The following is a 27,850-nucleotide window of genomic DNA, read 5'->3' as shown; positions in this document are numbered from 1 at the left end:
TTTGTTTAATAGTTGCATGGAATTTAGTAAATCAATGATACATGCCATAATAATTCAAACTGATTTGATGTATTGCAATTATTGATATATAAAGACACAAAAAATGATATTTTTTTTTTTAAAGAATAGTTTTTATTTGTACAATTATTGGAACAAAAGGTATCAACAACCCTCACAATAATTGGTACATGCTCAACTACTGGGTCCTTTCCCCTATGTTCACCAATTAACTAAAATTGAGATTATAGCTTATTAGTAATTTTGTCAATTCAATTTTTTTTTTGGTTGTTACTATTACCCTTCTATACCTAGCCGTGTGTTTATAGTATTTTTGAAATATCATTTAGCTTATAAGTTTAAGAGAAGGGAATTTATGCAGGGAACAGCAGCGATGTTGCCATCGCGGGCAAGGCTGGGGCTTTCTGCAGGGGAGGAGCCGCTGGCAATGCCGATGGCGCCTCCTCCTTCATCGCTGAGAATTTCAGAGCGGGAAACGCCAATATACGCATTGCCGCCCAAAAGAAAGGCCCATCAACTACTACTGGAGATTTCCGGACTCGCATCCAGACTCTTAGAGGTTTCCAGTGTGTAGCCCATTCGCCCATTAAAAAATACCGCAGGTTTTTTTTTGAAATTCAGGGTTTGAAAATTGCGGGATTTTAAGATATTGGCATTTGTTATTTAAAGCTTTTCCATGATTGCTGGTAGTGGAGCGTTTCAAGGAATTTGTACCCATATATAGATTCTTATGTGCAGATAGAATTAGGGTTTTTTTTTTGGATAAATTTTGGTTTCAGTATTACGGTTTGGTGTGACATAAACTTAAGTAAGTTAAGGGTGGGACACAACTGTCCACCAATTGAGATTTTCCTTGTGTTTTATTCACCACATAGAGTTATGGCTTCAAGGCGTTCCATACGAAACTGATAATCCGTTTTCTCTCCTTTGTTGCTTGAAGCAATTTCTCCTTCTACTATTCTATAATGCCACTCTAAAATTTTCAGAATGGTTGGTTCTTCCAGATTTAGCAGCAAATTCCATTCAATTTTCCATCATTAATATTGAACTCCAAATTTTAGGCAGACTTTCCAGACGTTTTAACATTTTGAGCGAACTCACCAGTTTGTAAGAATATCTCAAAAACACATCTTGTGCAATAAAAACATGTCCAAAGTAGAAATGTAATTCATTCAACATGAGTGTAGCCTGGTCATCCCTTTGCCACAACCTTGCAGGTGATACTTCGTCAAGAATTAAAGTATGCCATTTTTTTGGAGGAATCGATTCAGGACTATGCTGATAATTAGAAATAGATTCAAGTTCAAGCCATCGTAAATCTGTCGATGTCTTTGAATTCTCCAGAAAATATGTCATTTTTAGATCATTTTCATCGTTCTAAATACAAATGGAACATCTGATAAAATAAAATCTTCAAGATCCATAATGATCTCTTGGAGTCCCTTAATTCATGCATTTCAATAAGATCCTTAGGATGCAAGAGCCGACAAAGATAGCACATTTGTCATAGAAGTCGATTCATTCCTAGAGGATGGACTGGCTGTTTACTGTTAGTGATCAGATTGTTGTTGATTGACTCGTCCAAGATGTACCATGAGTTCCCATTCTCTGCTGCAATACATTTGCAATATATATCATTTCACTGCTGCTTGCAACAGCAACATTTATATTGTTATCATTTCATAATATATCTTCTCCATTAATGTCTAGTTGAATTCTCATCACATATTTCTTGATGCATTATTTTTTGATCTGTCATTTTGCCACTCTGGTTTTGAGTATTGGCTTGTACATATGACCGCATTTATTTGAGACATTTTGTCGAAAAGTTCACATGCCATTGCTGTAGCTATACATTTCCACGAGGCATTTTGTCAAACAGTTCATGTGCATAACTTTGAGAAGAAATAATAAGCTTTCCACCAGATAATTAGGTTTCATTGTATCTACAAGGTGGTGGGAAATAGCAGAGATCACAATTTCCTCAATAAGAAACATTGATTTTTGTGTAGCCAAAGCAAATGTTATTCAAATTATTGCATTCAACATCATTTGCTGCAAGAACCTCCAATACATGATTTTTGTTATCCTGGAATTGGATTGCTTTCATGTCTTCTTAAAGTTTGCTCTTCCAGTCCCCAAGTTGGGCATTACTATTTTTTTTTGCTCCATAAAACATGACAGAGTCGTGAAGATTATATAGAAATTTGTGAAATTTTACATAGATAGCTATTTCATCTTGGCCCCTATCCTGGAGAAGCCAAACCACCATGAGGGTAGCAGATAATTCAAGAAGCCCAGCCCTCAATACAAAAACAGCCACAGAAGTATACCACCCTATCTAATACAGAAAATGATTTTTAAAAAGGGCACAGAATAAACATTTCCTGAGGAAGTCCCTTAAATCAGCAAAAAAGACCACCATCACCCAACTCGAGCTGCCTGAAGCTGATCTAGAACACCAGCCACCAAAAGTAACCTGAAGCCGAGCCATGCTGCCATCCACCAGTGCTGTGATTCATATCCATCCGAACAAAATGCCAACAGCCGAACTGCGTCTTACAGTCAAACCGTCTAAAAGGGAGTGTCTGTCAAAATTGGCCCAAAGAGGCTGTCCCAATTTCACCATGTCTCTCTTAACCTTCATCATAGAAGGCATCAGAGAGCAGAATCTCCAAGAAGTCATCCAGCCATTGAAAGTTGTCATAGTCCTCGATCCCTACCCACTTTTGCAGAAAATCTCTGTCCACACCCTCCCACCTATGGTGAAGAGCCATGGCATCATTGTTCATGTTGAGCAGAAAAGGGTGCTTCACCACCGCCGCTTCTTGAAGTTGGGTATTACTATTACCTTCAAGGTGTAATGCCCCTTACTTGATCTATTTCAAAATACTAAAGTTGATTGATATTTTTTCAATTAGTTATTAACAAATGCTTATTTATTTTCCTCCTTAGATGATTAGTTTCATTATTCATAGTTCTTAATATAGATATCAGACCCTGCTACTACTTCAGTTTTGAGGGAGAAGGGTTTATGTATGTTACCAAAGCGCTTAAAGACCAAATACGATAGTTTCCCTCAAAGTTTACAGATCCAAGCCCTTACCTATCTTGGGTCTATACCCTCAAGGCTTATGGGTTGCTGATCCCCACCCTATCTTGGGACTTAACCTATTGCTTGCATTTAGATTGCCCCTCTTTGGAACATCTCATTCCCATCTTCTTAAATACTGACAGTAATAACATGATTTAGACTATAAGTATACCAATTTCTTATGTATTATGAATATATATATGAAATTAAGTATGACTGTCATACATATTGCAGTCCATATTAATATTTCTATTGATTCTGCCTGCATAAGAACATTAGTGGGCTTCATATATTAAGCATACTTATTAAACACATCCCCATGCATGCCACAAAGAACAAGGATGTTACTGCCCGTAACTTAATAACAGTTCTGATCTGATCTGATCCATGGTGATGTCACTGGCTTCTTTGATTCATTTCCTTTATATCTCTCAATGTGAGGGAAGGGTCACACCTCTTCATCATGTATGCCCTTTGGCAAGAGACACACCCTTTCACCATTAGCACCCTTTGAAAGAGCGCAACTCTTCATTATCTCTGCCCTTTGAAAGGGGCACAACCTTGTACAATCAGATCTGCACTTCTGATTCCCAAATTACCCCCCCTCTCAAATGAGATTCTCTTCTCCCTTTATAGCTCATGTTTGAGGGAGTCACAACTTTTCATTCCGTGTCTTTTGACCATTCATTAACTTAATCAAATTTTAATTATATTCTTTCATATTTTAATTTTTATTCTTTTGCATTTTAATTTTATTATTATTATTTACCATTAAATTCTTCTTCAAAGTGGGGACATTACACAAGGGCTTTATGTCAATGTTGTATGGGAACAATAGTTACATTATTTCATTGTTTTTAATTTTCTCCATACATTCCTTATCTAAATTCAAAACTTTAAAATCTGGAATCAGAATTGGTCGGTAAAGCTGCTTTATCATTTCTATACATGAGTATCTCTATATCTTGCAAATACATAAGCACTGGACTTGTTCTTGAGACATAAATCAGAACCTTGTAAAGAGATCGCAAGTAATTTGTCATCAGAAGTCCAAGAATCTGGTCACTTTAAGGAAGTTTGATTTGTAGGGGTTATAGGTTACCCAAATCTTACATATGAACTTCTACTATTCACGCCTTTAGAATCCCGTTTTTTTCATTCCATCCTATTATCTTGTTGCCAGGGATTGTTTGCTTTGTGTTGTGATGTTTTCACACATCGCCCCATTGCAAATGGGGACCCCCTGTTTTTTCTGCTTTCTAGGATAGTGGTAGAGTCTTTGCTATTAGCCTTTGCGTTGAAAAGGTGTGGTTCCTCAAAGCGGTCAGGAGCTAATCAAGTCAAGTTTCTCTCTTTTGATTAAGTGAAGTTAGTCAGTTGTCAAAGCTTAGGAAATGAATGATTATATGATGATCATTCCATTTGATCATCATCATTGGCTTGTGAGATGTGATATGAGTTGTCTTGGGCGAAATTTGACCAAGTATAGGAAAATTTCCTTTGCTAGTGAAAAGGTCTGAAGCCACTTCCTTTGCTTTTCAATGGCACTAATAGTGGCTTCCTTTGCTCTCCATAGAAGCAAAATGAGGTTAATGTGTGGTCATTAATCCGATTGATCAAAGCTTGTGGTGGCGAAAGATTGAATGGAAGAGGTCAAGTAGGGTCAATTTGAATAAGATGAGCAAGGAGGTTTGCAAGGTGAACCCCTTGGATGAAGTTTCACTAAGTATAAAAAAATTCCTTTACCATCCAAGAGGGCTGATTGCACCTTCATTGGGAAGCAAGTCGCCTGGACAAAATTTGGCTAAGTATAGGAAAATTTCCTTTGCTCCCTTGAAGGAGCGATCTCATTTCCATTGCCCCCTTTGAGGAGCGGTATCATTTCCTTTGCTCCCTTGAAGGAGTGATCTTATTTCCTTTGCTCCTTTGAAGGAGCAAATTTACTTCCTTTGCCCTCTCAGAGGAGCGGTCTGACTTGCTTTGCTACTTTAGAGGAGCGACATGACTTCCTTTGCCTTCTAAGAGGTCCGAGATGTCTTTGCTCTTCATCAAGTATGGTTGAGTGCCTTTGTTGAGTAATGATTTTGATATTCTAACCAGCGATCAGGCCTAGTAGACAATTTTTTTTTTCTTATCATCCTAAGAGATTTGATGTATATGCAAGGTGCTCTTTGAGGGAGAATTGATAAGCTTAGGCGAATGGAGGAAGAAACCTTAAGCATTTCCTATGCTTCACCTTGAATACAACCTTGCCTTTGCTCATTGGCATGGCATAAACAAGTGAAGGGATCGAATTGATGGAGAAGTTGATGGAAAAGTTGATGGAGATGGTAATTTTATCTTATTTCCTTTGCTCCCTTGAAGGAGCGAACTTCCTTCCATTGCTCTCTTGATGGAGCGGGCATATTTCCTTTGCTCTCTTGATGGAGCGGGCATATTTCCATTGCTCTCTTAGAGGAGCAAATTCACTTCCTTTGCCCTCCTAGAGGAGCGGCCTGACTTCCATTGCCCTCCTAGAGCAGCGGGCACATTTCCCTTGCCCCCTTGGAGGAGTGAACTTCCTTCCTTTGTGCTCACACAAGCAGCGGCATGAAGAAGTATTTTGGCACCAAGGTTTGAATTTAAAAGGAAAATGTTTGAAATGCCACTAAGTTGGCCACCTTAGGGATAATATCAATTTCATTTAAAGCCTTAAGAGGTCGGCCTATTACTGAAAAAACACACCTATCCTCTTGAGGGCCTATAAATGCCAAGTCATATTTAGTCATTTGATGACTTAACAAAGTGAATTCCTTCTCTGGAATAGCAGAGCAGCTATCAAAACCTCATTGAGCAGCGAATTTGATCACCAGTAAGGTGATTGCATTTATTGACCCTCAACACTCAGTGAATATACTCAATCTCCTTTGTTAGTTGTAATGAGCTCTCTATATAAGGCTCAAACTTCTCATTTGTAAAGGTTAATAGTTAATAGCGAATAGAAGGTTAATGTTAGAAAAGTAGAAAAATAGATAGAAGTTAGAAGTTAGAATAGATTAGGAGAAGGAGAAATTGTTGCTAAGGCTTGTAAATGATATACTCTTACCATTGAAGATATGGTGAAATGTGTTATTTTAACAAGCTACATGGTTTCTACTTTTCATTTGCTTTCATGATAGAGCGTTGTGAATGATTCATGGTGAAACTTCTTATCCATACCACTAGCAGTTTGTTGATTGCAAATTTGCCTTGTGTGGTCAACTAGAAACCTTGAAAGTGCTTTAGTTCAATTGTTATTCAATCATTGATATGCATTTAATTAATGGTGTCTATGTTTGTTAATGATTTGAAAATCACCTAACCCCCTTAAAAGATTGCATTAGCCTTTGCATACATGTCCTTGCATGTCGAAGCAAAGACTAGTAGAGTTTCACTAGAAGTCATCCTTCATCCTTGCATTCCTAGGAGTAGTGTAGCATTCCTCAACCCTCATCTTTTGCATTTTTTTTTATCAAACCAGTAGAAGTAGTAGTAAGTAGAAGAGCTTTATTGCATATCATTCGAAAAGCATTCCTTGAAGTTAGACATTCATCTCTAAGAAGTACGTAAGGCCCCTTGGAGTAACAACAATCACAACGATCAACTGTGCTTATCCACAAGTCGTGACCTGACATTAGGAACCGTGGAGTCTTCCACTTGCTCACATAGTTTAGCATTTGGGAGGACTTTGCTCAAGAGAGGATAAGATACCTTTGGGTATTTTATTCTGTGTTTGATTGTGCCTAAGAACACATCAACACTGTGCAACTGTTTGGTTCTGCATGTGTTGTCAGATTGGAAAGTTTTCGAGAAAGCTACTCATGCAGTCAAATGCAGTCTCAAAAAAGGACTTGAATCAGAATCTGTGCCAATAATATTGGTGCTCTGCAGTACTTAATGAGTTAAAAGGAAGAACACTGATTTTTTGTTCCCAATTGTGTTTGCCAAAATCTCATTAGCAGTCCCTGCCCTGTGTGATCAAATTCCAAAGCTGGCTTGTCTGGAAATTTAGGAGTAAATACCTCATTGTTCCCATAGTAATAGACCTCAATTAAATTAATCTATGGCTTCACAAAAGAGATGTTATTGAATGTAGCTTTGAGCCTTGTCCTTGGGAGCCATTGCAGGGCTTTTCAGATGGGTAGTGCTTGAGAATGGCTGTTATGAATATCATGCAATCTGTTCATGTTCAGCAATTCCAGTGCCTTGTCTGTTGGGATTTCTCCTTTTGTTGTGCCCCAGATGCTACCATATTATTATACGAGGATCCAAGAGAGATATTTGGGACAACTATGGATGTCAGAGGTTTTGACAAATCCTGATCTTTTCAATGCCAGTGATTGCAGTATACTTTTGGTTTCTTATTTTTGCATTTTCCTGGGATTTTGTACCAGTTCCTTTTTCAGTAACAAAACATCCTTATCCTTTTTTGTTTGGATCTTTTTCTTCTGGTTGATCAAGATTCTTCCATTGGAAAGAGGACTTATTGTATGACTGCTGTGAAAAGTGTTGAGATGAAGTTGGTTGTGAACCTGATTGGACATTATCCAGTTCCATCAAATATTTATTCTCTATAGTTCTCCCAATTTCTTGACTTTCTCTTTCAATAACAATCTGACCCTGCTCAAATTTTAGGTGTTTTTCATTCATCTTAAACATGCTTGTGCTTCTTTGATTGATATAAGGTGAAAGTTTGGAAATTTGCAGATGCTTGACCAACTGATGTCACCCTTTGAGATAAACTATGAACAAACATGTCAGAAATATACATAGATTTATTATTTTGATTTTGCTGCATGGACATATCTTTTCTATGTTGATCCCAGTAAGTTTTGTATCAAAATTTGGCCCCATATTCTGCTGTTAAAATTTATCAATACAGATCAGCTCTGACTTGGGAAATTTGGCTTTCTTGCTGCATCTAGATGTTTATCCCTTTTACCAAACATGGAACATACGTATTTCTAGCATCTATAGTGTCGGCCTAGTTTTGCATAGAAGCTAATGCAAGGGTTGAGAAGTGACGGGGGGATAAAACATTGACAATGATGTGTTCAAGATGGGGTTGGATTCAAGCCTGTCCACCATGATTTATTTCCGTGGTAGTGTCTCAATTGATAATCTATTCTTTTGAAGAGTTACTACAAGGGATGTAGATGAGTGTGTCAAGCTACTCTTGTTTCTATGCCATTCTCTAGGTTGACAATGGCATGAATGAAACATGATATTGTTATGTTGAATGACCAATAGTTGTTATGATTGAAAGCATGGCTTTGTTAGATCTTGGCCTTATAAAAAGTTATATGTAGTCTTGATCCTTGTGTATTATAAGGTGTTCAGGGAGTTTCCTTGGAATCAACGTTGTATAGTTTCTCGTCCATTGGCTTAATATCTATCAAGTATCATACATTGCGCTGCCTTGTTTCAAATAATTTGACTTAGTGGTGATGTAATGTGTTTTCTTTGGATCTACATGGCTAATTGCATGATTAATGATGCAGCCTAGATGTTGGATTTGCATTGTCTAGAGGTATACTTGCTAAAGTTGGCTTGCATATTGTGTTGTTACGAAGTGAATGGGATGTGCTATAAATGTTCCTCTTAGCTCTTGCTAAAAATGAGAATGTCATCCAAGTAGACAATGACAAAGGAGTTGATGTAGTGTTGTAGGATATTCATCAGGCACATTAATTTCATTGATGCATTGGTCAGACTGAAAGGCATAAATATCCATTTGTATGATCCCTCCTTGGTTTGAATGTAGTTTTTCCAAACATCTATGAGATGAATTGGTACTTGGTGACATCTTGATTTAAGTTCAATCTTTGTGAAGAATTGTGCAACATGGAGGCGGTCCAAAAGATTGTTGATGTGCGGAAAAGGATATCACTACTTTACTATGATTTTGTTGAGCATGCGGTAGTCAAAGTTGAGGCACAAAGACTATCAGATTGCCACATGGAAAAGAGTTAGACTCGTTCTTACTTTGTTCAGTTAGCTCCTAGATTTGATGGCTAACTTCATCATTCTCCCAAATAGTTTTGCAACATAGAGAGCAATTAGGAAGAGAAGATTTTGGGAATTAAATCAATCTCATGCTGCATCGTGCAATGTGTTGGATTTGTGCTCATAAAAGACATTAATGTATTGATAGAATACATTGTGAGCTATTGTTGCTGTAATGGTGTTTGCACATCCTTGCATGATGCCGATGCGTGCTTGCTCCCCTGTGTGATTGTCTCAAGGAAAACCATGAGGAGCACAAACTTTTGTGTGAATTCATCATAGGTTGCCACATTTTGGTGCCCTTGTGAAATAATACCATGATGCCACCAATCGTGTGCAATCCCTTCCCAATGAATAATGGCAAATTTGATAGCATCCTCTTCTATCATGGGACTAAGGGAGAAATAGGTGTCCAATTTTTGGATCCATGAATGAGCAGTGACTTTTCCAAATCTATCAAAATTGCGAAGAGTCATTTTACTCTCTCTTTGATGTTAGTCTAGAGTAGGTTGTCCTCTTTTCCTTCTAGGGGTATTTCGTGTCCTAGCATTACAAAATCCTAATTTCAGGTTCAATCTTTGAGTAGGCTTCTACTCATTCATTAACTTCATTACCTGGTAGACTGTTATCTCCTCTTTTTGGCACTTGAGATTTGAATGCTAAACCACTGCAGCCTAGTAGGTTTTAGGCACAAGTATTCTTGTTACCTCAGTTTCAAGACATGTAATAGGAGACCCATTTTATACCTGGATCATGTTTCCACAAATCTAAACCCCATTTTATACTCAGGGTCACGTTTCCACAAATCTAAACCCCATTTTATAATCAGGACCATGTTTCCACAAATCTAAATCCCATTTTATAATCAGGACCATGTTTCCACAAATCTAAATCTCTCACAACTGAACCTTATTTCTATTTATTCAATAAACCTTTCTTGGGCAAGACTTATACAGAAATATGAAAGATACATAGCTTGCATCATTCTGTAACTGTTGTTAATGTTGGTGTGAGAGCTGGTGGAATAAACCTCTGAATTTACTACCTAAGAAAATGACCTCAAATTTGGGGAAAAAGCTAAAACACTGCTGCAACTTATTGAAGACAACACAAAACAAAAATACACATAAAAATGAAATATATGTACGAGAGAGAAGAGGAAAAGTTGCAGGACTGCACATCACCATTAGTGGGTGAGCAAAATATGAGCCCTTCTGAGATAATTGGGGGTTATATGAGGGCATCTTTTGCAAGGTCATGAGCAATGATGACAACATGATTTTGATTACATCAACATGAAAGATGCATGGTATATGTGGGAAAATAAGTATGGATTCACACACTTTTTCATGAATAACTGGAACATCAACAACGTTTGTATCCACAAAAGGGTCTGGTAAAAATGTTATTTTTCACAAATATGGTTGGAATGTCAACAACGTTGGTCATACCTCCGGTATCTTGGTTCTATGACTGCTCATGTGGTTCTTCAACCATGAACTGCTGTGCCAAATCTTGGAAAGGTGGACTTGGGATGGGAACTTCAAGACATTGAAATCCATTGGGATCTTTTTCTTGCTGATTGTTGTTTGGTTTTGCATCAAGGTTCCTGTCATGAATGTGCTCAAACTTAAATACTTTTTTATGATACTTCTTTTTAAAATTTTAACATTTCGATGAATGCGGGCATTGTAGTATTTTGGCTTGTGAGGAATTTGTACCCATTTTGAAATTTTTGTGTTATTGATGAATTTAGTTCTAGGTGGTCAAAAACTTATTGGTTTGTGATATTGTTTTTAGAATTGTAAAGTTTTGATCAATGCATGGATTGTTGCACTTTGAAGAGTCTGGGGAGTTCAATTAACTGAAGGTTGTTCTGACATAGTATTTTAATTTGTTTTGGGGTTTTGATCAGTATGAATTTTAGTTTTTTAAAATTAATTTCGAGTTTATTAAAACTGTAAATGTTTAAACTTTAGACACTCTATTTTTGCCTTGATTTAGCTAATGGGAGTTGATAATGGGGCCCCTTTCAATAAAACATAAGAGTAATAGAGTTAAACAGTCAGTCCAGGAATGGACAAACCCATTTTAGTAGTTCACACCAGAAAAAAATCGATAGTTCTTAAACTTGCTAAAATTGGTCCATAAATGTACTTGAAAATATTTTAATTGGCCTTAGTTTCATGTTCTTTCTATTCCAACACTTGATAGAAAATCTGTTTGGAGTCCTGATATTTCCACAGTCCATGACAGATGAATTGAGGTGATTTTGGAAAAAACTGTGTGTGAATTATCTTGTCAATATTTGAGATCACACTCTATGATCCATCATCAGGATGAGAACTTTTACAAAATTGGGAAAATTTGTAACTTCTGACCATGGTAAGCAGATTCTGCACTCAGAACTTTAGTCCTAAAATCTAGGAAGAGGATCATTCTCTGTTTAGTTTGGTTTCACAGCTGCCAAACTTATTGGCATTTTTGGCAGACCCCTTCTTGTCCACATGTAATATTCTCTTGCATTCCATATATAACTGCAACTTTCTGTTTGGGATTTTCAATTGTAGCAATTAAGAAAAATCCACTTTTATTCATTAAATTGCTGTCTGCTGTTCCAAAACTATAAGTCTGCTTCAAGATGGGACGATGTTGTTCATTGAATACTTTGGTTCTACCAGTTTATTTTCTCAAAACCACTTAACAATTTTTGAGGAAGTATCTCTATTGAATGCTCACTGGTAACTGGATTCTCACTATATCAAGATTTTTTTAGCTAAACGCTGTGATTACATCATTTAATCAATTGACGATAATTTCTTATTTTAACAGTTTGTACACCCTTTTTCTATGATAAAAGAAAGATATTTAATGATTATAAAATACCAAGATTACAGAGAAGTCAATCCCATACATAGTAGGGAGTATACATAAATGGGTCTATGTATTAACTAGAGCATCAAAGAGCTGCTCAACAAATGGGTGTACAAAGAACAATTAAGTATTAACTAGAGCATTAAAGAGTTGCCCAACAAAACTTTCAGTAATACCTAGCCTCAGTGTTTACTAGATATTCTTTTTCTTTGATTATCGAACACAGAGTGGGGTGCTTGCAAGTAGCTATGTTCTTGAAAGTCTCTTTGGCCTTCATTTTGGCACTCTTCTTCTTTCATTTGGCTTTTTGGCTAGTGGCAGGAGAAACTAAGGAATCATTTTCTTCTGACATTACACCATCATTGTGGGCTAATACTAAACGTTTTTCTTCAACTATGTCTTCAGCAGATAATATCTTCTTTTCAGGAATTGTCATCTCTTCAACTCCTTGCCCACCGAGGTACCAAAATTTTCTATAGGAGTCATATCTGGGGAGAAGACAGAGAAGAGGTCATTGGAAGAGAGATCTCTAACAAAGGATCTTGATTTCTTTGTGTTTTTTTTGCTTTTTCGTTTAGGTAGATTTAGACTTTTTAGGCCAATTTCTTTGCAAATGCCCATGCTCATGACTGAAACTGGATTTGTAAAAGGAATGTGCTCATATTCAATTTCTGGGAGAAATCTTTAAGTTTCAGATTAAAGGCCTCAGGAAGGCCATTGAGAAGATTATCTTCCACACAAATATGGGCAACAAAGTAATTCTTCTCTTTGGGTTGAGCCCATGTCTTGTATGTGCCAATATCATTGCCTTTTTCTTGATGGGCTGCATCTTCCAAAAAGAAGGGGAAGAAGGAGAGTCTTACTCAAACTGACACTCTCGAGGGGGACCTTTTTCAACTGGATCAAGCTTAGGATGCTAGTGATTTAGATATAAGACATAGGTACCCATAACCAAGGACCACTGTGAAAAATCAGGTCTTTATCAACTTTGACTGAAAACAAAACAATAAAGAAACCCCTCCTACACATTGAAATATCTAACTCCCATTGAATCTTTGGCCTCTGCTCTCTTATCCGCCTAGGTTTCCAAAGATTTGAAAGAGGATCAAGCGCAATTTAACTTGCCCACCAAACCTAGAAAAGGAAGACCGGTAAGGAAAGTCATAGTCTTTCTAAAGGGAATATTTATTGTAATGATTTCATTCCAGCAGTTTTTTTTTTGGCAAATTGCTATCAATGGGGTAGCACCCATTTCATTGATCATAGGAAAAAAGAGTACATTCAACAGAAAGCAAATAGAGTCCTGATGGCCTCTATCACCTCTTGAGCCCTGCTCAATTGCTCAGAAGGGTACATGTCCTCATTAACACTCATCATATACTCATATGTCTCTGAATTATTCCTGCTTAGGCCATCTCTCAAAGACATTATAGTATCATGCATATCCTTGTTCCCCAAAATGTCCTCTGTCACAAAGGCATCAGCCACCAGACCCTTGAAGGCTTCAGACTTGAGCCTCTTAAGGGCCTTCACAGTTGGGCCCTGGAGGTGGGGAGCAACCATCCGTTTGATGGCCCTCTCCACAGCCTCGTGGTCCCCTGTGGTCTGAGCCAAGATACACACGAAGCTTTCCAAGAGTTCAGCATTGTGGACATGCCCACAGGAGAGGTGATCATCGCCAAACACCTTCTTCACTGCCTCCGCCTCATCCCCATCCAACATGAAGATCTCTTTCAACTGTGTGTCCACTGACGCCTGTTTGCAATCACACTTGCATTCTGGAACCAAATAACATCCAAATCAGCTGACCCCAATCTCGACCCCTCCATCTCTGTTCTCTGTTCAATGGATATCTGTGGCCTTGACTTTATAGATGGGAAGCACTTGCTATGTGGGGGTCGTATTTGTCTGATAATCCAGATAAGATCGTCATAGAGATCCAAAAAAATCCCACGAAAATCTCTGCTCAATTCACCTCTGCACTACATATCTGCATCCTCATCATATAGGCACTGTCAAAAGTACGCCGTCACTAGAGATTAAAGCCATTCCAGGTCATTATATCATTTGAGATGATTGCCTGGATATCATGATCGATGGCATAGTTAGAAACAAAGTCTGCATCCTTATTAGCCTCACGGAAGGTGTGTTTTAATGAGAAGTCCGTTCCTTCTAGAATTACTCGTATACCATTAACCCACATTCTGGATTTCCAACTAGGAGTGCCTCCAGAAACTACAGTTCGAATTACATTCAGGGAATCACCCTCAATATCAATACTGAGGAGTTTCCAATCCTTGCACATTCTTAAGCTGCCAAGAAGGGCCACATATTTAGCATCATTATTAGAGTCATCAGGAAGTTTAATCAATCCTCCTCATACAAAATCACCAGTATCGCTTCCCACAATAAAACTAGCTCCAAAAAGGCCAGGGTTCCCCCTGGAAGCACTGTCAAAGTTCAGTTGTCAGATGGCCCTTTGGCAGGAGATCATTCCAGCAGTTAATCATTTGAAGTTTTTTAATATCATTAAAATCAAGGGAGATCTGCAGTAGCAGAGGGAATCGGATCAAAGAAGGATTCGATCTTGTACCCAATCTAACAGCTGCATCATTGTAGTAACAAGGAGCCATAACGGTGAGAATCTAGGTGAGATACATGTAGCACAGAAGATCCTATGACCACAGGAAGAGATGTAACATAAACTAAATGTTACACAAAGGTGAGGGGCTGAAGCAAAGCCAGGTGGTAGCTGGGCTCGCTGCCCGAACTGGAACGCAACATTTTTCTGCAGAGCCTTTTTTATTTGATTGAAGAGTATTCAACATCTCAGTCTGGAGACCCCTCTTATAACTTACCATGTTTTGCATATAGATGGAACTTGCTGGTACTGCCAATCTAGATTTGATTGGCATTCCAGCGGACTAGTATATTAAACCACAAGAAAGGAAAATCGTAATGTCCCCTACTAGGAGGCTGCCTGTTTCCCAATGATATAACACGTTACTACATATTATTATGCTTCAATTCATATTTCTTAAACCATTACACAAATTAGTATTCATAACACATTCAACATTCATTACATTAAGTCCTATCTTAGCTTCTTCCCTAATTCTAATGAGGGATGGGGATTTACTGTCATAGGGCACTGACACCAACTACAAAGAGGCTCCCTCAAGGCCCAGGATTACGTCCGTACCCATCTTGGGCTCACCATCACTTGTGATGGATTTACTCTCCTTTCCCTACACACTACCGACCTGTCCGCTCATAGGACTTAGTAGATGAATTAAGACTAGGCTACTAATATAATAAATTGTCGTGTATTATGAACAAAATTTAAGTCTTATTACAATACTCCTTTAGGAATGCTTAATTATCAGATGAATATACAATATATATATATTGTATATTCATTAATTATTATTCCAAACAAAATGCAGGCATAAATGACAAACATTAAAACATGAATGCAGCATACCAATCTGCAGTAACAGTAGTTGATTGCCGATGATGCATTCAATCTTCTTAGATAGTATTGATCTCCTTACTGAGCATATATATATATATATATCTTCCGATAAGGTTGTGATGCCACGATTTCCTCTTGCAGATTATTTTCTGTTCTTCCTGATCTCAACCCTCGATCCCTTACTCTCCTCCTTCAATCCTTTATATATCTTCATATGAATGAAACATATCTCTTCACCAATGAAGGGTCACACCCATTAATTTTGCCTTTGAAGAATAATCAATATCGCACCCCTTCATGAATTAATCTTTCACTTAAATATTAATTACTGCCATTTGTTAGGTGTCTATTATTTTAGACAATTGCTTATGTTGAGTCGATGCCTTCTCATATTATTTTACAAGCAAATTGTTAATGTGATCGCTGATGTTAGTGATGGTGCTGTCTTTAATATCTCTCAAGTAATTGATTACAAACTCGAATACGATTGCATCTCAAAACACTGTCATTGCTGTGTGTTAAACAGATCGCTGTATTTACTTATCCCTAAACAAATCGCATAATGATCGCTGCACTTGCTGATAAAGTAATCCTAATTTGCCGGTTCAGCTTTAAGAACCCGATTCGCCGGTTTGACAAAACTTTGAAAATGAGTCTGGGTTTGCTAATACAAAAACAATGTAAATTTTTTTTTTTTTATATATATATATAATTATTATATATTATAAGACTAGTTACATTTGACTGAGAACGACTCCATACAAAACATTTATAGTATTTGAAGCCTGCAAGTACGAATAGACTCTACCGCGACTATGAATAGAGGCTGCAGCCAACGAAAATGCCTTCTGCTGTGGCAAATAAAATAATATAGGTCTATAGGCTTCTCGACCAAACTGGATAAGACCTTCTGCGAATGCCTTCCGCTGCTGCAAATGAAGGAAACTTTTCGTAACAAAAGCTGAGGCCAAAATGTAGGACAGTCAACACCAGAATGAACAAGAGCTGCAGAGCTGTTTGAAACCCAACGCAGCAGAAGCAGACGGAGGAACCCCGAGTGAACCCAATGTCGAACACTTCTTGGTTTTGCGTACCTCCGCTTAAATTCAACTCAACACTGTCATTCGTTTTGCCACTATCATTTTCTCCACCAGAACCACTACCAACCTTTGAAGTGTTGCACAACCCTCTCCTCTCACAAATGGAGTTCCAGATTGTTAGTGCCCTTTCATAAGGAAAACTCTCAACATCATACTTGTATACAGCCTCAAACAATTTTCCAAATTCTTGTCTAGTTTGTTTCGGCTTTGATTTCAAGTACGCCAATGCACTGAAAACTCTCTCATCCTCAACAGATCCAAATATCATGGTTTGACATAAATCAGCAAGTTTGACAAGTTATGATAGTGCATCACTCAATACTGCGCTTTGAGTTATTTTTCGCCAAACTGTTATTGATCCTGGTAGGTGGGGACTTTCCAATGACTTAGCTTGCTCCATTATTGTTAAATATTTGGATGATTGTCACGAGAACCTATATTTATCCATAATTCCTTCTAGTTCTATTTCCTTTCCATCGACATTGCATATGGATTTCTTACAAAAATAATCAGTCAAGCACTGTAACTTGTTAAAATAATCCTTTCGACTACAAATGAGCCAATAATTAGGATACATAATAGACATGGCTTCTAATAGTTCATCTCGAGGGAATCGACTTACAATCTCATCGGAAACCTCTCTTGCAATTCTCTTTAATAGCTTGTACAAAACTGACAATATCGTGAAAAGCTTCCTTGGTAACAGGTACATTTTTCATTCCACTTGAGCGTCTGCTAGCACTAGCAGACATGGTATACTGGTGCATTGGTATCTCATATACATGTATGCGGACACATAACTCCCTGCTATTGTTAATCTGTAAAAAATTATTAGGATTGTCTAAATCTGTTATTCGATGCTAGCTAGCAAATTCTTCCTTTATAAATGGCCTATTTGATAGATACATATTATCTAGGGTTAGGATTAACCTTCTATGCAGAGCAGTATATTCTTGAATATACAGAGTTCTTTCTTGAGCTACTTTCACAAGCTTGCTCATTTCATTCAATAGGGGGAGAATACCCCCCAAAGTTAAGAGTGTCTCTACATCACTTAACCTATGTAAATTCTCAGAAGCTTTGTTTACCGACTCTTGTTCGTACATTAGTCCAGTCAAAGATTTATATTTAGAGAAAACTCTTTTTGTTGGTTCCTGGAAGGAGATCCGTCTGGTATCAACATCCTTAAGAAGCTTGTTTCCATCGGTTATTCCATCAACAAATTTTTGATATTTTAAAAATCGTTTGGGACTTCGACAGAAGAATGAGTACAACTCGCGAACTAGATTTTCAACTCTAGCTATTGAATCAAATTTGCTCACAATTTTAAAAGCTAAATTCAGGCTATGGGCCATGTAGTGAATGCCAATCAGGTATGGTGAAATAGAAGTTTGTAGCTTTGCGTAAAGACCATTACTATGACCTTGAAACATTGCAGCTCCATTAGCTCCTACACATACCAACTTTTTAGCAATTGGTAAGTCATGCATACCGCCAAATTGTTTTAAATATTTTTTAAATACTTAAAATATATTTTGCGTTGTGGAATTCTCCTTCATTTTTAACAACACAGAGTTAATCAAGCTGTTAGACATGTTTTCGTACAACAGACACATGCATACATATCCAAAAAGTATTATCTATTGCTGTAACTTCATCTAAAGATAATGCAATAAAGTATGACTGTTTAATATTTTCCTTTACATCATCTTTTTCTACCCCAGCAAGACAACTTGCCCATTCCCATCCACTAGTTTTTGACCAATGCGTTTGAGGAAATCTAGGAACATTCAAATTTTTTAATAAAGTAGCAAAGTCAGGATAGTCTAACATAGGATGACCATTTTTCAAAATTTGAAAAACAACACTCAATTGAACAATTTTCGACTTGAATGATTCTGTCATTAGATGTTCAAATTGAGCATCAATTGAACCTTGGCGTTTAACATTCTTCTTCTCTCTTTGCATATGCTCTTTATAGTCCTCTTCATACTTAACAAGTTTACATTCTTCCTTTGTTTTCCATCTAATCATCGATTATTTTTCCATCTATGATTTGTTTTTCATACACTTTATCAATATGCTTCTCTATGGTGTCCAGTTTTAGCTACAACTTGTCCTTTTTTATTTTTCAATTACAGATCGTGCACTTGCATGTTGTTGAAGGCTCATCTTTCTTTGGATTTGTCACTTCTTCAATTAATGGGTACCTTGACACTCAATCCAACTAAAAATTCCATGTCATTTCCCACTCACACCCCGATTTTGATTTTCTTTTTCTTTTCCCCTTTCGTGTACTTCCAGCAACATCATCTGTGCCTTTCTCAGCAACATCATCTGCGTCATTCACATCAACATTGCTTGCGGCATTGTCATCAACCTCAATTGACTTATTTTGATTATTCTGGGAATCCAATTCCATTGGAACATTATTTGTGGCATTGGCATCTGACTCAATTAACTCATTTTGATCTTTTTTGGAGGTTTGTCCTTGAATAATTTCTGGTGCATATGCAACTACTGATGTTGAACCTCTTTTTGATGGATCACCAATAATAACATTACTAAAGTATGACATTACGTCCGTTTCTATATTTTAATGGCCTCCCTTCAACACTTTCAAGACTTTGGCTGCTTGACATTTCTCAAGAAATACAAACTACAAGAAATAGAATCTAAGAAGATAGACCCTTGGATCTTGATTCATTAGGCAATGAGTGTCTCCCTACTAAATAATTTTTTAAAATGAACTAAAATTCACAAACTTTGAAGATAAATAATTTTATGATATTGTAAAAGAAATTTTCATAGTCACTTATAGATTGGTTTTGTCGAAGTTCATTATGCAACAATGTCTGTAGTAGCAAATTGTCTATGATTTGAATTGACTACACTGAGCTCCAAATAGAGCAAAATGTATCAAAAAAGTACGAACTTTGATTGTATTCATATGAATCCATATTTGGCGAATTTAAGAGGGATTTTGGCATTGTAGAGTGAAAATGGGCGAATCTCCCTAGCTATTAAAATGATATGTTTCGATTTCCAAGGCAATCATGGACCTATAATTACTGTTAATTTACAACATGGCTGGCGAAATGGGTCCTCCTAAATGATTGTGGTATCAAACCTACTTAAGCTGGTATTGGCGAATAAATGGGTGCATGCACATTGGAACCTTTCGAAGTTGTTGGCGAAAAAATTCAATAGGTATGACTGGTCCCCAAAAGAGGATGGTGAATTACCTTGCCTATGGCCCAAAACACGTAAAAATTGGGCGAATGGAAGATAGGCCCCCGATTTGTCATATTCGCCAATTTCAAAATCCCCGATCTTGGCTATTCGCCAATTGGCAAAAATTCGCCACTAAAAAAACCACTGTTTTTCATGGCTTCTTCTTATTGTAAGTACCTAGAGACTATCCTTTTGTACACAAATAAACGACTAATTCACTTCTTGATATACCTTGTCTCTTAGATGCAATTCGGCTCTTCACTTATATTGTTTTTTCATTTCATGCGCCTCTGCTTAACTTGCTGATGCCAATAAAATCCAACATCTTCATTGCATAGTGTCATTTCAATGTTGCACAAGAAGCGTATAGCTTCAATCTGTCATAAGTACCTTTAGATTATCTTTCTGTGCACAAATGAATGATGACTAATTCCCTTCTTGATATACCTTGTCTCTTTGATGCAATTCTGCTCCTCTCTTATATTGTTTTTTCATTTCACACACCTCTGCTTATCCTGCCAATGCCAATCAAATCCAACATCTTCATTGCTTAGTGTCATTTCTATGTTGCACTAAAAGCATATAGCTTTGCAAAAATGAGATGCATTTAGCATGCTAATAGGGCAACTTCTTTTGTGAAGTTATATAGTTAGAAGCTTGATTTTTTCTTAGAAAAAATAAACCAACTTCCTATAAATTCCTGTTGTGTCATACTAAGTGGTACCGAAATTAAATCAGGCAGAGTGGTCAGCTAGACTAAGAAAATCATAAATGCAAATCATCATGAGCCTAGAGTCAATTCTTGCCCTTTTAAGACTTCAATTACTGAAGGCAACTCAAACCTCAATATTCAATCCATAACAATAAGGAGTCTTGCCTCCTCTCCGAAATAACTTATAATGAAATAATTAGGAGCCACTACTCCAAAGCATCTCTGTGCCAATTTGAAGGTTCACAAATGCCATTCAGACTCTAAATTAATGCAACATCTTCAAAAGGGCAAGCAAACAACCTCACTTTCTGGATATAGATGGTCAGTGTGCAAAGCAAAAGATCTGATTTTAGTGAGACATCTATCTAGTCACATAGTTCCATTTCAGTCCTTGCAAAACTGGATCTCAACTGCCACCCAAAAATATTGCGGGTCAGCCAAAAATAAATGTTGAAAATTGGCCAAAACTGGATATCAGGTGATTCAGATGCATTTGAAATGACTTAATCATAATTACCCATGAAAAAGTTGGTTAAAAATTGTTGATCACAATTTCCTCAAGAAAGAAAAAGATTTTTTAATGGGAAAAGCTCAGGAAGCACAGTGATTCGTAATTAACAGTGATTACTCATTATTAGTTTGCAACTAGTGCATCTATGGTATATATGCCTAAATTTCATGCCTCGTGTGCCACATTTGTGTCCATTGATGATTGTAAACATATATTCAACTTTGTTTTCTCTGAAAGTTCTCTCCACTCTTTGGTTCTTATTGTTAAGCTTTATGATCAGATTAGATAGACAGTAATTCAAACACAATTACACAGTATATACCCTGGGAAAACCTTCCTCTTGAAGGTGAAAAACCCAACAACAAATGTCTTATAATATATTAGACAAGATAGCAAGATGTTTTTACAAAATGCTTCACACTTTGAAGCTTTATGACAGAATAGATTCACCCTAGATCTCAGTAGATGTAGCCCAAACTTCCAAGGAATGATATATTAGTTTGATCTGCTTATATGGTAACATGATCTGCTGCAGGAAGAATCAATCTGCAGAAGGATACCGATTTGCTGATGAATGAACACGATCTGTTTGTGTGTAATCCGAACTGCTGAAGGATGGTGATTAGATTCGATGCCTTGGAAGTGAGAGGGAACGGATCTATATACCCATACATGGGTGGTGCCAAGCAACACGACTTCTCCAAAAGTTGGCTTACCATAAATCAACACGTCTCTTCATCAAAGAGTGGTTACATTATAACTAACCCGTCTTTTCACCAAGGGTGGCGGGATTAACAATTAGTTATATATGCAAATACAAATACAAAGTCGACAAGGATACATATTAAATCGATGCACATAAATGCTTATAAATTGATCCTATAAAAAGTCTAAGGCCAATAGGCCAATTAAACATTTAGATTAGCTATGTCAGCCCATAGAAGGAATCCGACTGAAGCTATAATCATCAACACTTATCTTTGCATACTTTGTAGACCCATATAGACAAATGATGTATTGACTGTACCCATGCTTTACACATCCGTTTACAATTTCCAGTCATTCCTTAGAGCTGATTTTGCCTTCTAGATTTTGTTCCATTTTCTAGTAAAATGGCATAAAAAGGTGGGTTGGGAAGAGTAAATAGAGCCTTTCATTTTTTTATAAAGAAAGAGAAATTTTATCAGTGGTCACAGGTGACTAACATAGTTCGATGAAATTTGAAGGGTACCTTTTACTCATAATATGGTACAGTGTCAACGTACCTTATATTAAAAATAGCATCAAGTACAAGCACTAATGAAGCACACACAAAGCAAAGGGTAACTACTAATTATGAATTGGTTAAAGTTGAAACTCAAATCATAAAATCTTTGTACAAATTATCTTGTCAGGTTCAGTCTCTTCAAGGAAGGATATAGTTGATGAAGATGAAGGAAATCATGACAGGAGGCTAGTAATATAATATGTCATATGGGTGTAGTAAGGCTCAGGATTGACATCTATTACACTGAAATGACCAATCAGAATCTGAAACTGTTCATAGGAGAAATGTTGGGGTCTGATGAGGGCCAGGCTGGACAATTATCAGAGGTCTGGTATTGCCTGTAGAATCTCTTCTAACTTCCATGCCCAATGAATCTCTAGGGGTAAACTAAAAATTGTAGTATTGCATACCTGCTTTCATAATCTGATCTATGAACAAGTGGAAGAACTTTGATGCCTAAATGAAACAGTTCCATTCTGCCTAGACCAAGACTGGGATGCTCTAATAGCAATATGCAAACACAATGATTTAATAAATTATAGGTCCAAAATGATTTGCAGTTTTTTCTGAAGGGTTTAAAATTTTGTGAGGATTTTTTAGGTTCTTGATAAGTTTGGGGATTGCAGCTTCTGACAGATGTACTTTTTCAAGCTTTTCAGTATTTGCATAAATTTAATTTTTGAAAAAAAATGGAGTTTCTATTTAAAACAAAAAGTTCTAGGGTTATTGCAAATATGGGGATCGCAGTGTTTTCAAAATTTAAGGATGTACATTGCTCTAATTTCTAATGCATTCAGAAAATTAGAGTATGTTGTTAAGTTTACAGATTTAATGGTTTTTGCGACCTTGTTTTGGTGCAGGTAACAAGGCATCATGGTTGGCAGCTTACAGGGGTTCGATTCCCACATTCCTGCAGGGATCCTGCATTCCTCCTGAAGCAGCCAAGGCCACGACTACAAAGGAGATATTGTCAATAGTTGAATCTCACCAGGTTCTGCTTGAAGAAGCTGTTATGGAGCTACATGAGATACAAAAGATTGAGCAAGAAAAACAGAGGATTTCCCAAGATATTGCCTCTAAGGATTCTGCAATGCGTGCCTTTGCAAGAAAATTGAGAGATGCTCAACAGGTTTTGGACCAAACCCTAGAAGATTATGGGAGCTACAAGAAAGGAAAGCGAGCCAAAACATCAGACTCAAGTGGAGATGATCTCGTGGGTCTTGGTGATTTGGAAGTGTCTGAGATTATCAGCTATGCCCATCGAATAAGCTACACAACATTTGCACCTCCAGAATTTGCTTCCGGGCAGGCTCCACTCAGGGGTGCAATACCACCTGCTCCTCAAGACGAGCAATTGAGAGCCTCCCTATTGTATCAATTTGCAGACCTTGATGTTGGAATTCCAAAAGAAACAAGCACAGAGGCATTGCCAGTTGCAATTTTGGAGCCTCCTCCAGAGTCCATGACTGACAATCCTATATTGCCAGAGGTTATACCTGGTGTGCCTGTGCCAGCAATGCCACCTGGATGGAGACCGGGTATGCCCATTGAATTGCCACCTATGCCACCTATGCCACCTGGATGGAAGCCAGGGGATCCAGTTCCATCACCACCTCCTGGTTGGAAGCCTGGAGATCCTGTGGTTTTTCCAAACCCACAAGAGCAAATGCAGGTGCCGCCAAAGCCAGTTGCTCCTGCCAGGCCCATTGCAGAAGCTATTCAAGTGCCATTTGTGCAACTTGATATCAATCCTGATAACATGGCAGATGAGTACAGCAGTGATTACTCTACTGAAGAAGGTAGTTCAGAGGAAGAGGATGAGGATTGAGAGTAAGAATTTCCTTTTTGCTGAAGGAAATGTCATGTTGGTTTCCACACTTTATATGCAACATATGTTGGTTCTCTCTTGCTGCTGTTTCAAATTGACGATGATGACCAAAGACAATGCTATTAAAAAATCAGATGTACTTTTCTTGTATTATTATCGTGCTCAAATTTGTGAAGCATAGTCCATATGTAGAACAGTATAAGGAAACTATTCCTAAGAATGTTCTTGATTTATTTGTTTTTCAGGAATATGTTTTTTCTTCTTAGTCAAAAGGATGAAATATGGGTCTGTTCGTATTTTGGCAAAGGTTATCATCATGGACATGTGTTAACACACACCACTTCCAGTACCCTATATAATTTATTATACACAATGTTAAGTTAGCAACTAATTGAGTGGCTACATATTGTCTTAAGTTCAAAGAATGTTCATCTGACAACAAAATTCATAAACCAGATGTTCATCAAGTCATAAGTTTGCAACTTTGGATTTTAATTGTGTGCAGTTCCTGCTATTGGCTAGTTTGTATGTTGTGTGGAGATAAAGATTGTGAATTTGAAATGGTTTTTGAAGTAGGTGATTTTGTTGTTGAAACTTGAAACTGCTATTGTTGTAATCTTAGTCACCTCGTTTGCCGAATTTTCGGCTTTAGGTTCGAAATTTGGCGAACTTATTAAAAACGTATGAAGTTCGCAAAAATTCGGCTTAAATTCGTATCATGACAGGCAAATGTTTTTTTCCGTCGGCGAATGAGTTCCCTGTTGCCGCCGAGAGGTCTGAGGGCCATTGAAGAGTTGCAGGCTGATGCGATGCCTTGCTGAAGGTAGGGTTTGTAGACACTGCGTCGGCAAAAGTTGTGGCCGAATATAAATGTTGCCAAAAATGTTAATATTAAAAAGACACATTAAAGCTGCTGGATTTAAAAACTTCACAAAGATAATTTTTTAATATTAATTAACATTTGAGATGTAAGTGAAATTCAGATCCATTAATTAACAAGACTTTATAAAGCTGCCGAATTTAAATATAAACATTTAATATATCAATAGTTGCTATAAAGTCGCCGAGTTTAATATTTAATATATTAAAAATTAAATATTTTAGGATATTATTTTTAATTATCAATATATAAAATTTGACAAATTTAAATTAATATATTTAAATTAAATCAAACAAATTTAATTTTGTTTATGCTCATATTATTTAGATATATTATTTATATTTTCTAAAAAATCAAATATATAAAACAAATTTAATGCCGATTTTTTTTTTAATTTTTCTTCTTGTGCTGAATTTCATCCGAATTTTAATGTTGGCGAATTCAAACTCGAACTCAAACGTGGTGACTCGTGAACTTGTAATAATCCACAAGGTATGTATATATCATTTGCAGTGATATAAAAACTGTTCAACCCTTTTGCTAAAGTTGCTTGCACACGGGTTTTCTAAGCCTAGCCCAAATCTGTTCAAAATACATTGATCGTGATGACGTTGTCTTTGGCATTGGAAGTGGAGATAACATAATGTCTAGAATATATAGGAAGTTCTAGCTTGTCATTTCAACAGAACTGTTGTAGTTCCTTTGGAGGGTAATAAACAATACAAGAGAAAAGGAGAGTGCCAAATAACTTTATGGTGAAGTCACCATCTGTTATTTTGCTATGGAGTTGGATATGTATTTGAAAATCCCTAGAGCTCAATATGGGCAGGTCCTCAATAGCGTGAACTGTTCTCAGAAGTTGCTGAGTATAGAGAGATATTAACAGAAAAAGGCAGTGGGGCTTGGTGTTAGTCAAATGAACATGATGATTATTGTGCTGCAACATGAGTATGAATGCTGTGTTTAACTATAAATAGTTAAACTTGGGCCTAGTGCCAAATGATTGGATATGGTTCCAATATGCTGTGTTAAACTATTGTTAAAATAGTGATTTTCTGTTAATGGTCATGTATTTGTTTGTTAAACTTTCCCTTTGCTATTGAAAAATGTTAATCCGGAAAAACAGAGTGTACTTTCACAAGGATAGCAACACAAAACAACTGAAAAAACAATATCCCGTTGTCATAAAAGCAAGATATTAGGTTAACCGGGAAGCTGCGTTGAGCAGTAGTGACATAGTTGTGATTAGTAAATCATGAACAGTGAGAAGAAATGCAAGTTCAGGTCCTCCAGGCATAAGTTGCAATCGAGCCATTTGAGTACCCACCTTAATATAAAAATGCTATGTTCCACCAAATTTCCAGGACAGGGGGATGTCGGGATGGCCGAAGCTATTCTGGCTCCAAAACAGATCTTTTGTACAGCGTGATAGTGACGTGTTAGTCAATCGTAGCCGTTATTGCAAAATCGACTATGTAAAACGTGCGACTAACACATGTGTTAGTCAATCCATACTGCCGTTTTGGAGCCAGAATAGATGCGTCCTGTCAGGATGGGGGAATGCGTATAGGAGACAGATTTTTTTTGAGGCCGTTATTGGGGATGAGAGGGGATGGCTATATATAAATATGGATAATTTTAAATATGTAGGGAAGTTTCAAATATTCAAATGATATTGTTGATAAGACATTCATCATATTGACATGTACATTATTGAATCTTTAAAACACAACAATAGGATTCGCATGAGAGTTAAATAAATTAATATTAAATTTAATTATTTCCGTAATTCATCATCAATGTCCATAAGATATAAGTAAAAAAAATGCTAAATGCACAATCTAGGTATCTTTGAAACATATAGCAATTACAGGCAGTAGGCCAATAAATAAAATCTAGGTATCTTTAGATGATCGTTTTGATACACGTGATATGCTTGTATTTACCTTAAAGATTGATAACATGGATATTCAGCATGGAGCCATCCCGATGCCTATGTTATCCATAACATAAAACATAAAGACTGGTAACATCGGTGGATCCTGATAAAAATACTTATCATCAAACAGTCCAAAACTATCACAGTGCGAGATTTTTGAACAGTCAGAAAATCCATCTTTCACTCAACCAACTTGGAACGGAAGATCAAACAGCAATCATTGAAGACAATCATCAGTACTTGGAATCTGCAAAAGATTGTATTTAGTTGTAATTTAAGACCAAAGTAGCTGGTTCCTTAACTGCACTTGTTGCATTTAACATGCAATGTTTTAATTATAGACAAATCAATTCCACTTCGGCAAGTCGTTCATAGATGTGAATGGAACAGCAATAGAGGTGCCCCGGTTTATCGCATGCCAGGCAACTTAAACAATGAAATGAAAGAACATGATAATAGTAGCAGTTGTGCGTTTTTTTCGTGCAACGGACTACCAATAGGTTGTGGTATTTTTTGTTTGTGGTCAATGCATTGGAGCCACCTCCTTATTATATATTGAAGAGCAGCCTCCTCCTAACATTGCTATGTCACTTTCCAACGTCAGAGACTTCCCAAGGAGGTACTCCACGAAATCAAATTGGAAACATGAGTCAAGTAACTGCACAGGCTCTACATATCCCTGTCATAAATCGAATCAAATATAACTATATTGCAGAGCTAGAATAAATGGATGCAATATTCCGCATCACATTATGGTAACTGAACATCACTGAGTCCAAACTGATATTTTATTGATGCTGAGCATAAGTTGTACAAGATGAAAGTTACTGAATTCTTCATAGCAATTACCGTATAACAGGTATGCTAAAATCTTTAGAATGAACTTGAATCCAT

At 37.0% G+C, this 27,850-nt stretch overlaps 1 protein-coding gene across 1 annotated transcript; it reads left to right on the top strand.

Moving 5' to 3' along the window:
• The first annotated feature begins 334 nt into the window (after nucleotides 1–334).
• Nucleotides 335–24,402, top strand: LOC131061019 (mediator of RNA polymerase II transcription subunit 4). Its single transcript, XM_057994528.2, has 2 exons — nucleotides 335–584; nucleotides 23,170–24,402. The coding sequence occupies exons 1-2, from the start codon at nucleotides 374–376 to the stop codon at nucleotides 24,135–24,137; spliced, it is 1,179 nt and encodes a 392-aa protein (XP_057850511.1). The 5' UTR covers nucleotides 335–373; the 3' UTR covers nucleotides 24,138–24,402.
• The last annotated feature ends 3,448 nt before the right edge of the window (nucleotides 24,403–27,850 follow it).

This window comes from Cryptomeria japonica, chromosome 9 (assembly GCF_030272615.1).
Source record: "Cryptomeria japonica chromosome 9, Sugi_1.0, whole genome shotgun sequence".
Taxonomy (NCBI): domain Eukaryota; kingdom Viridiplantae; phylum Streptophyta; class Pinopsida; order Cupressales; family Cupressaceae; genus Cryptomeria; species Cryptomeria japonica.
This window is presented reverse-complemented; position numbering and strand designations above follow the sequence as displayed.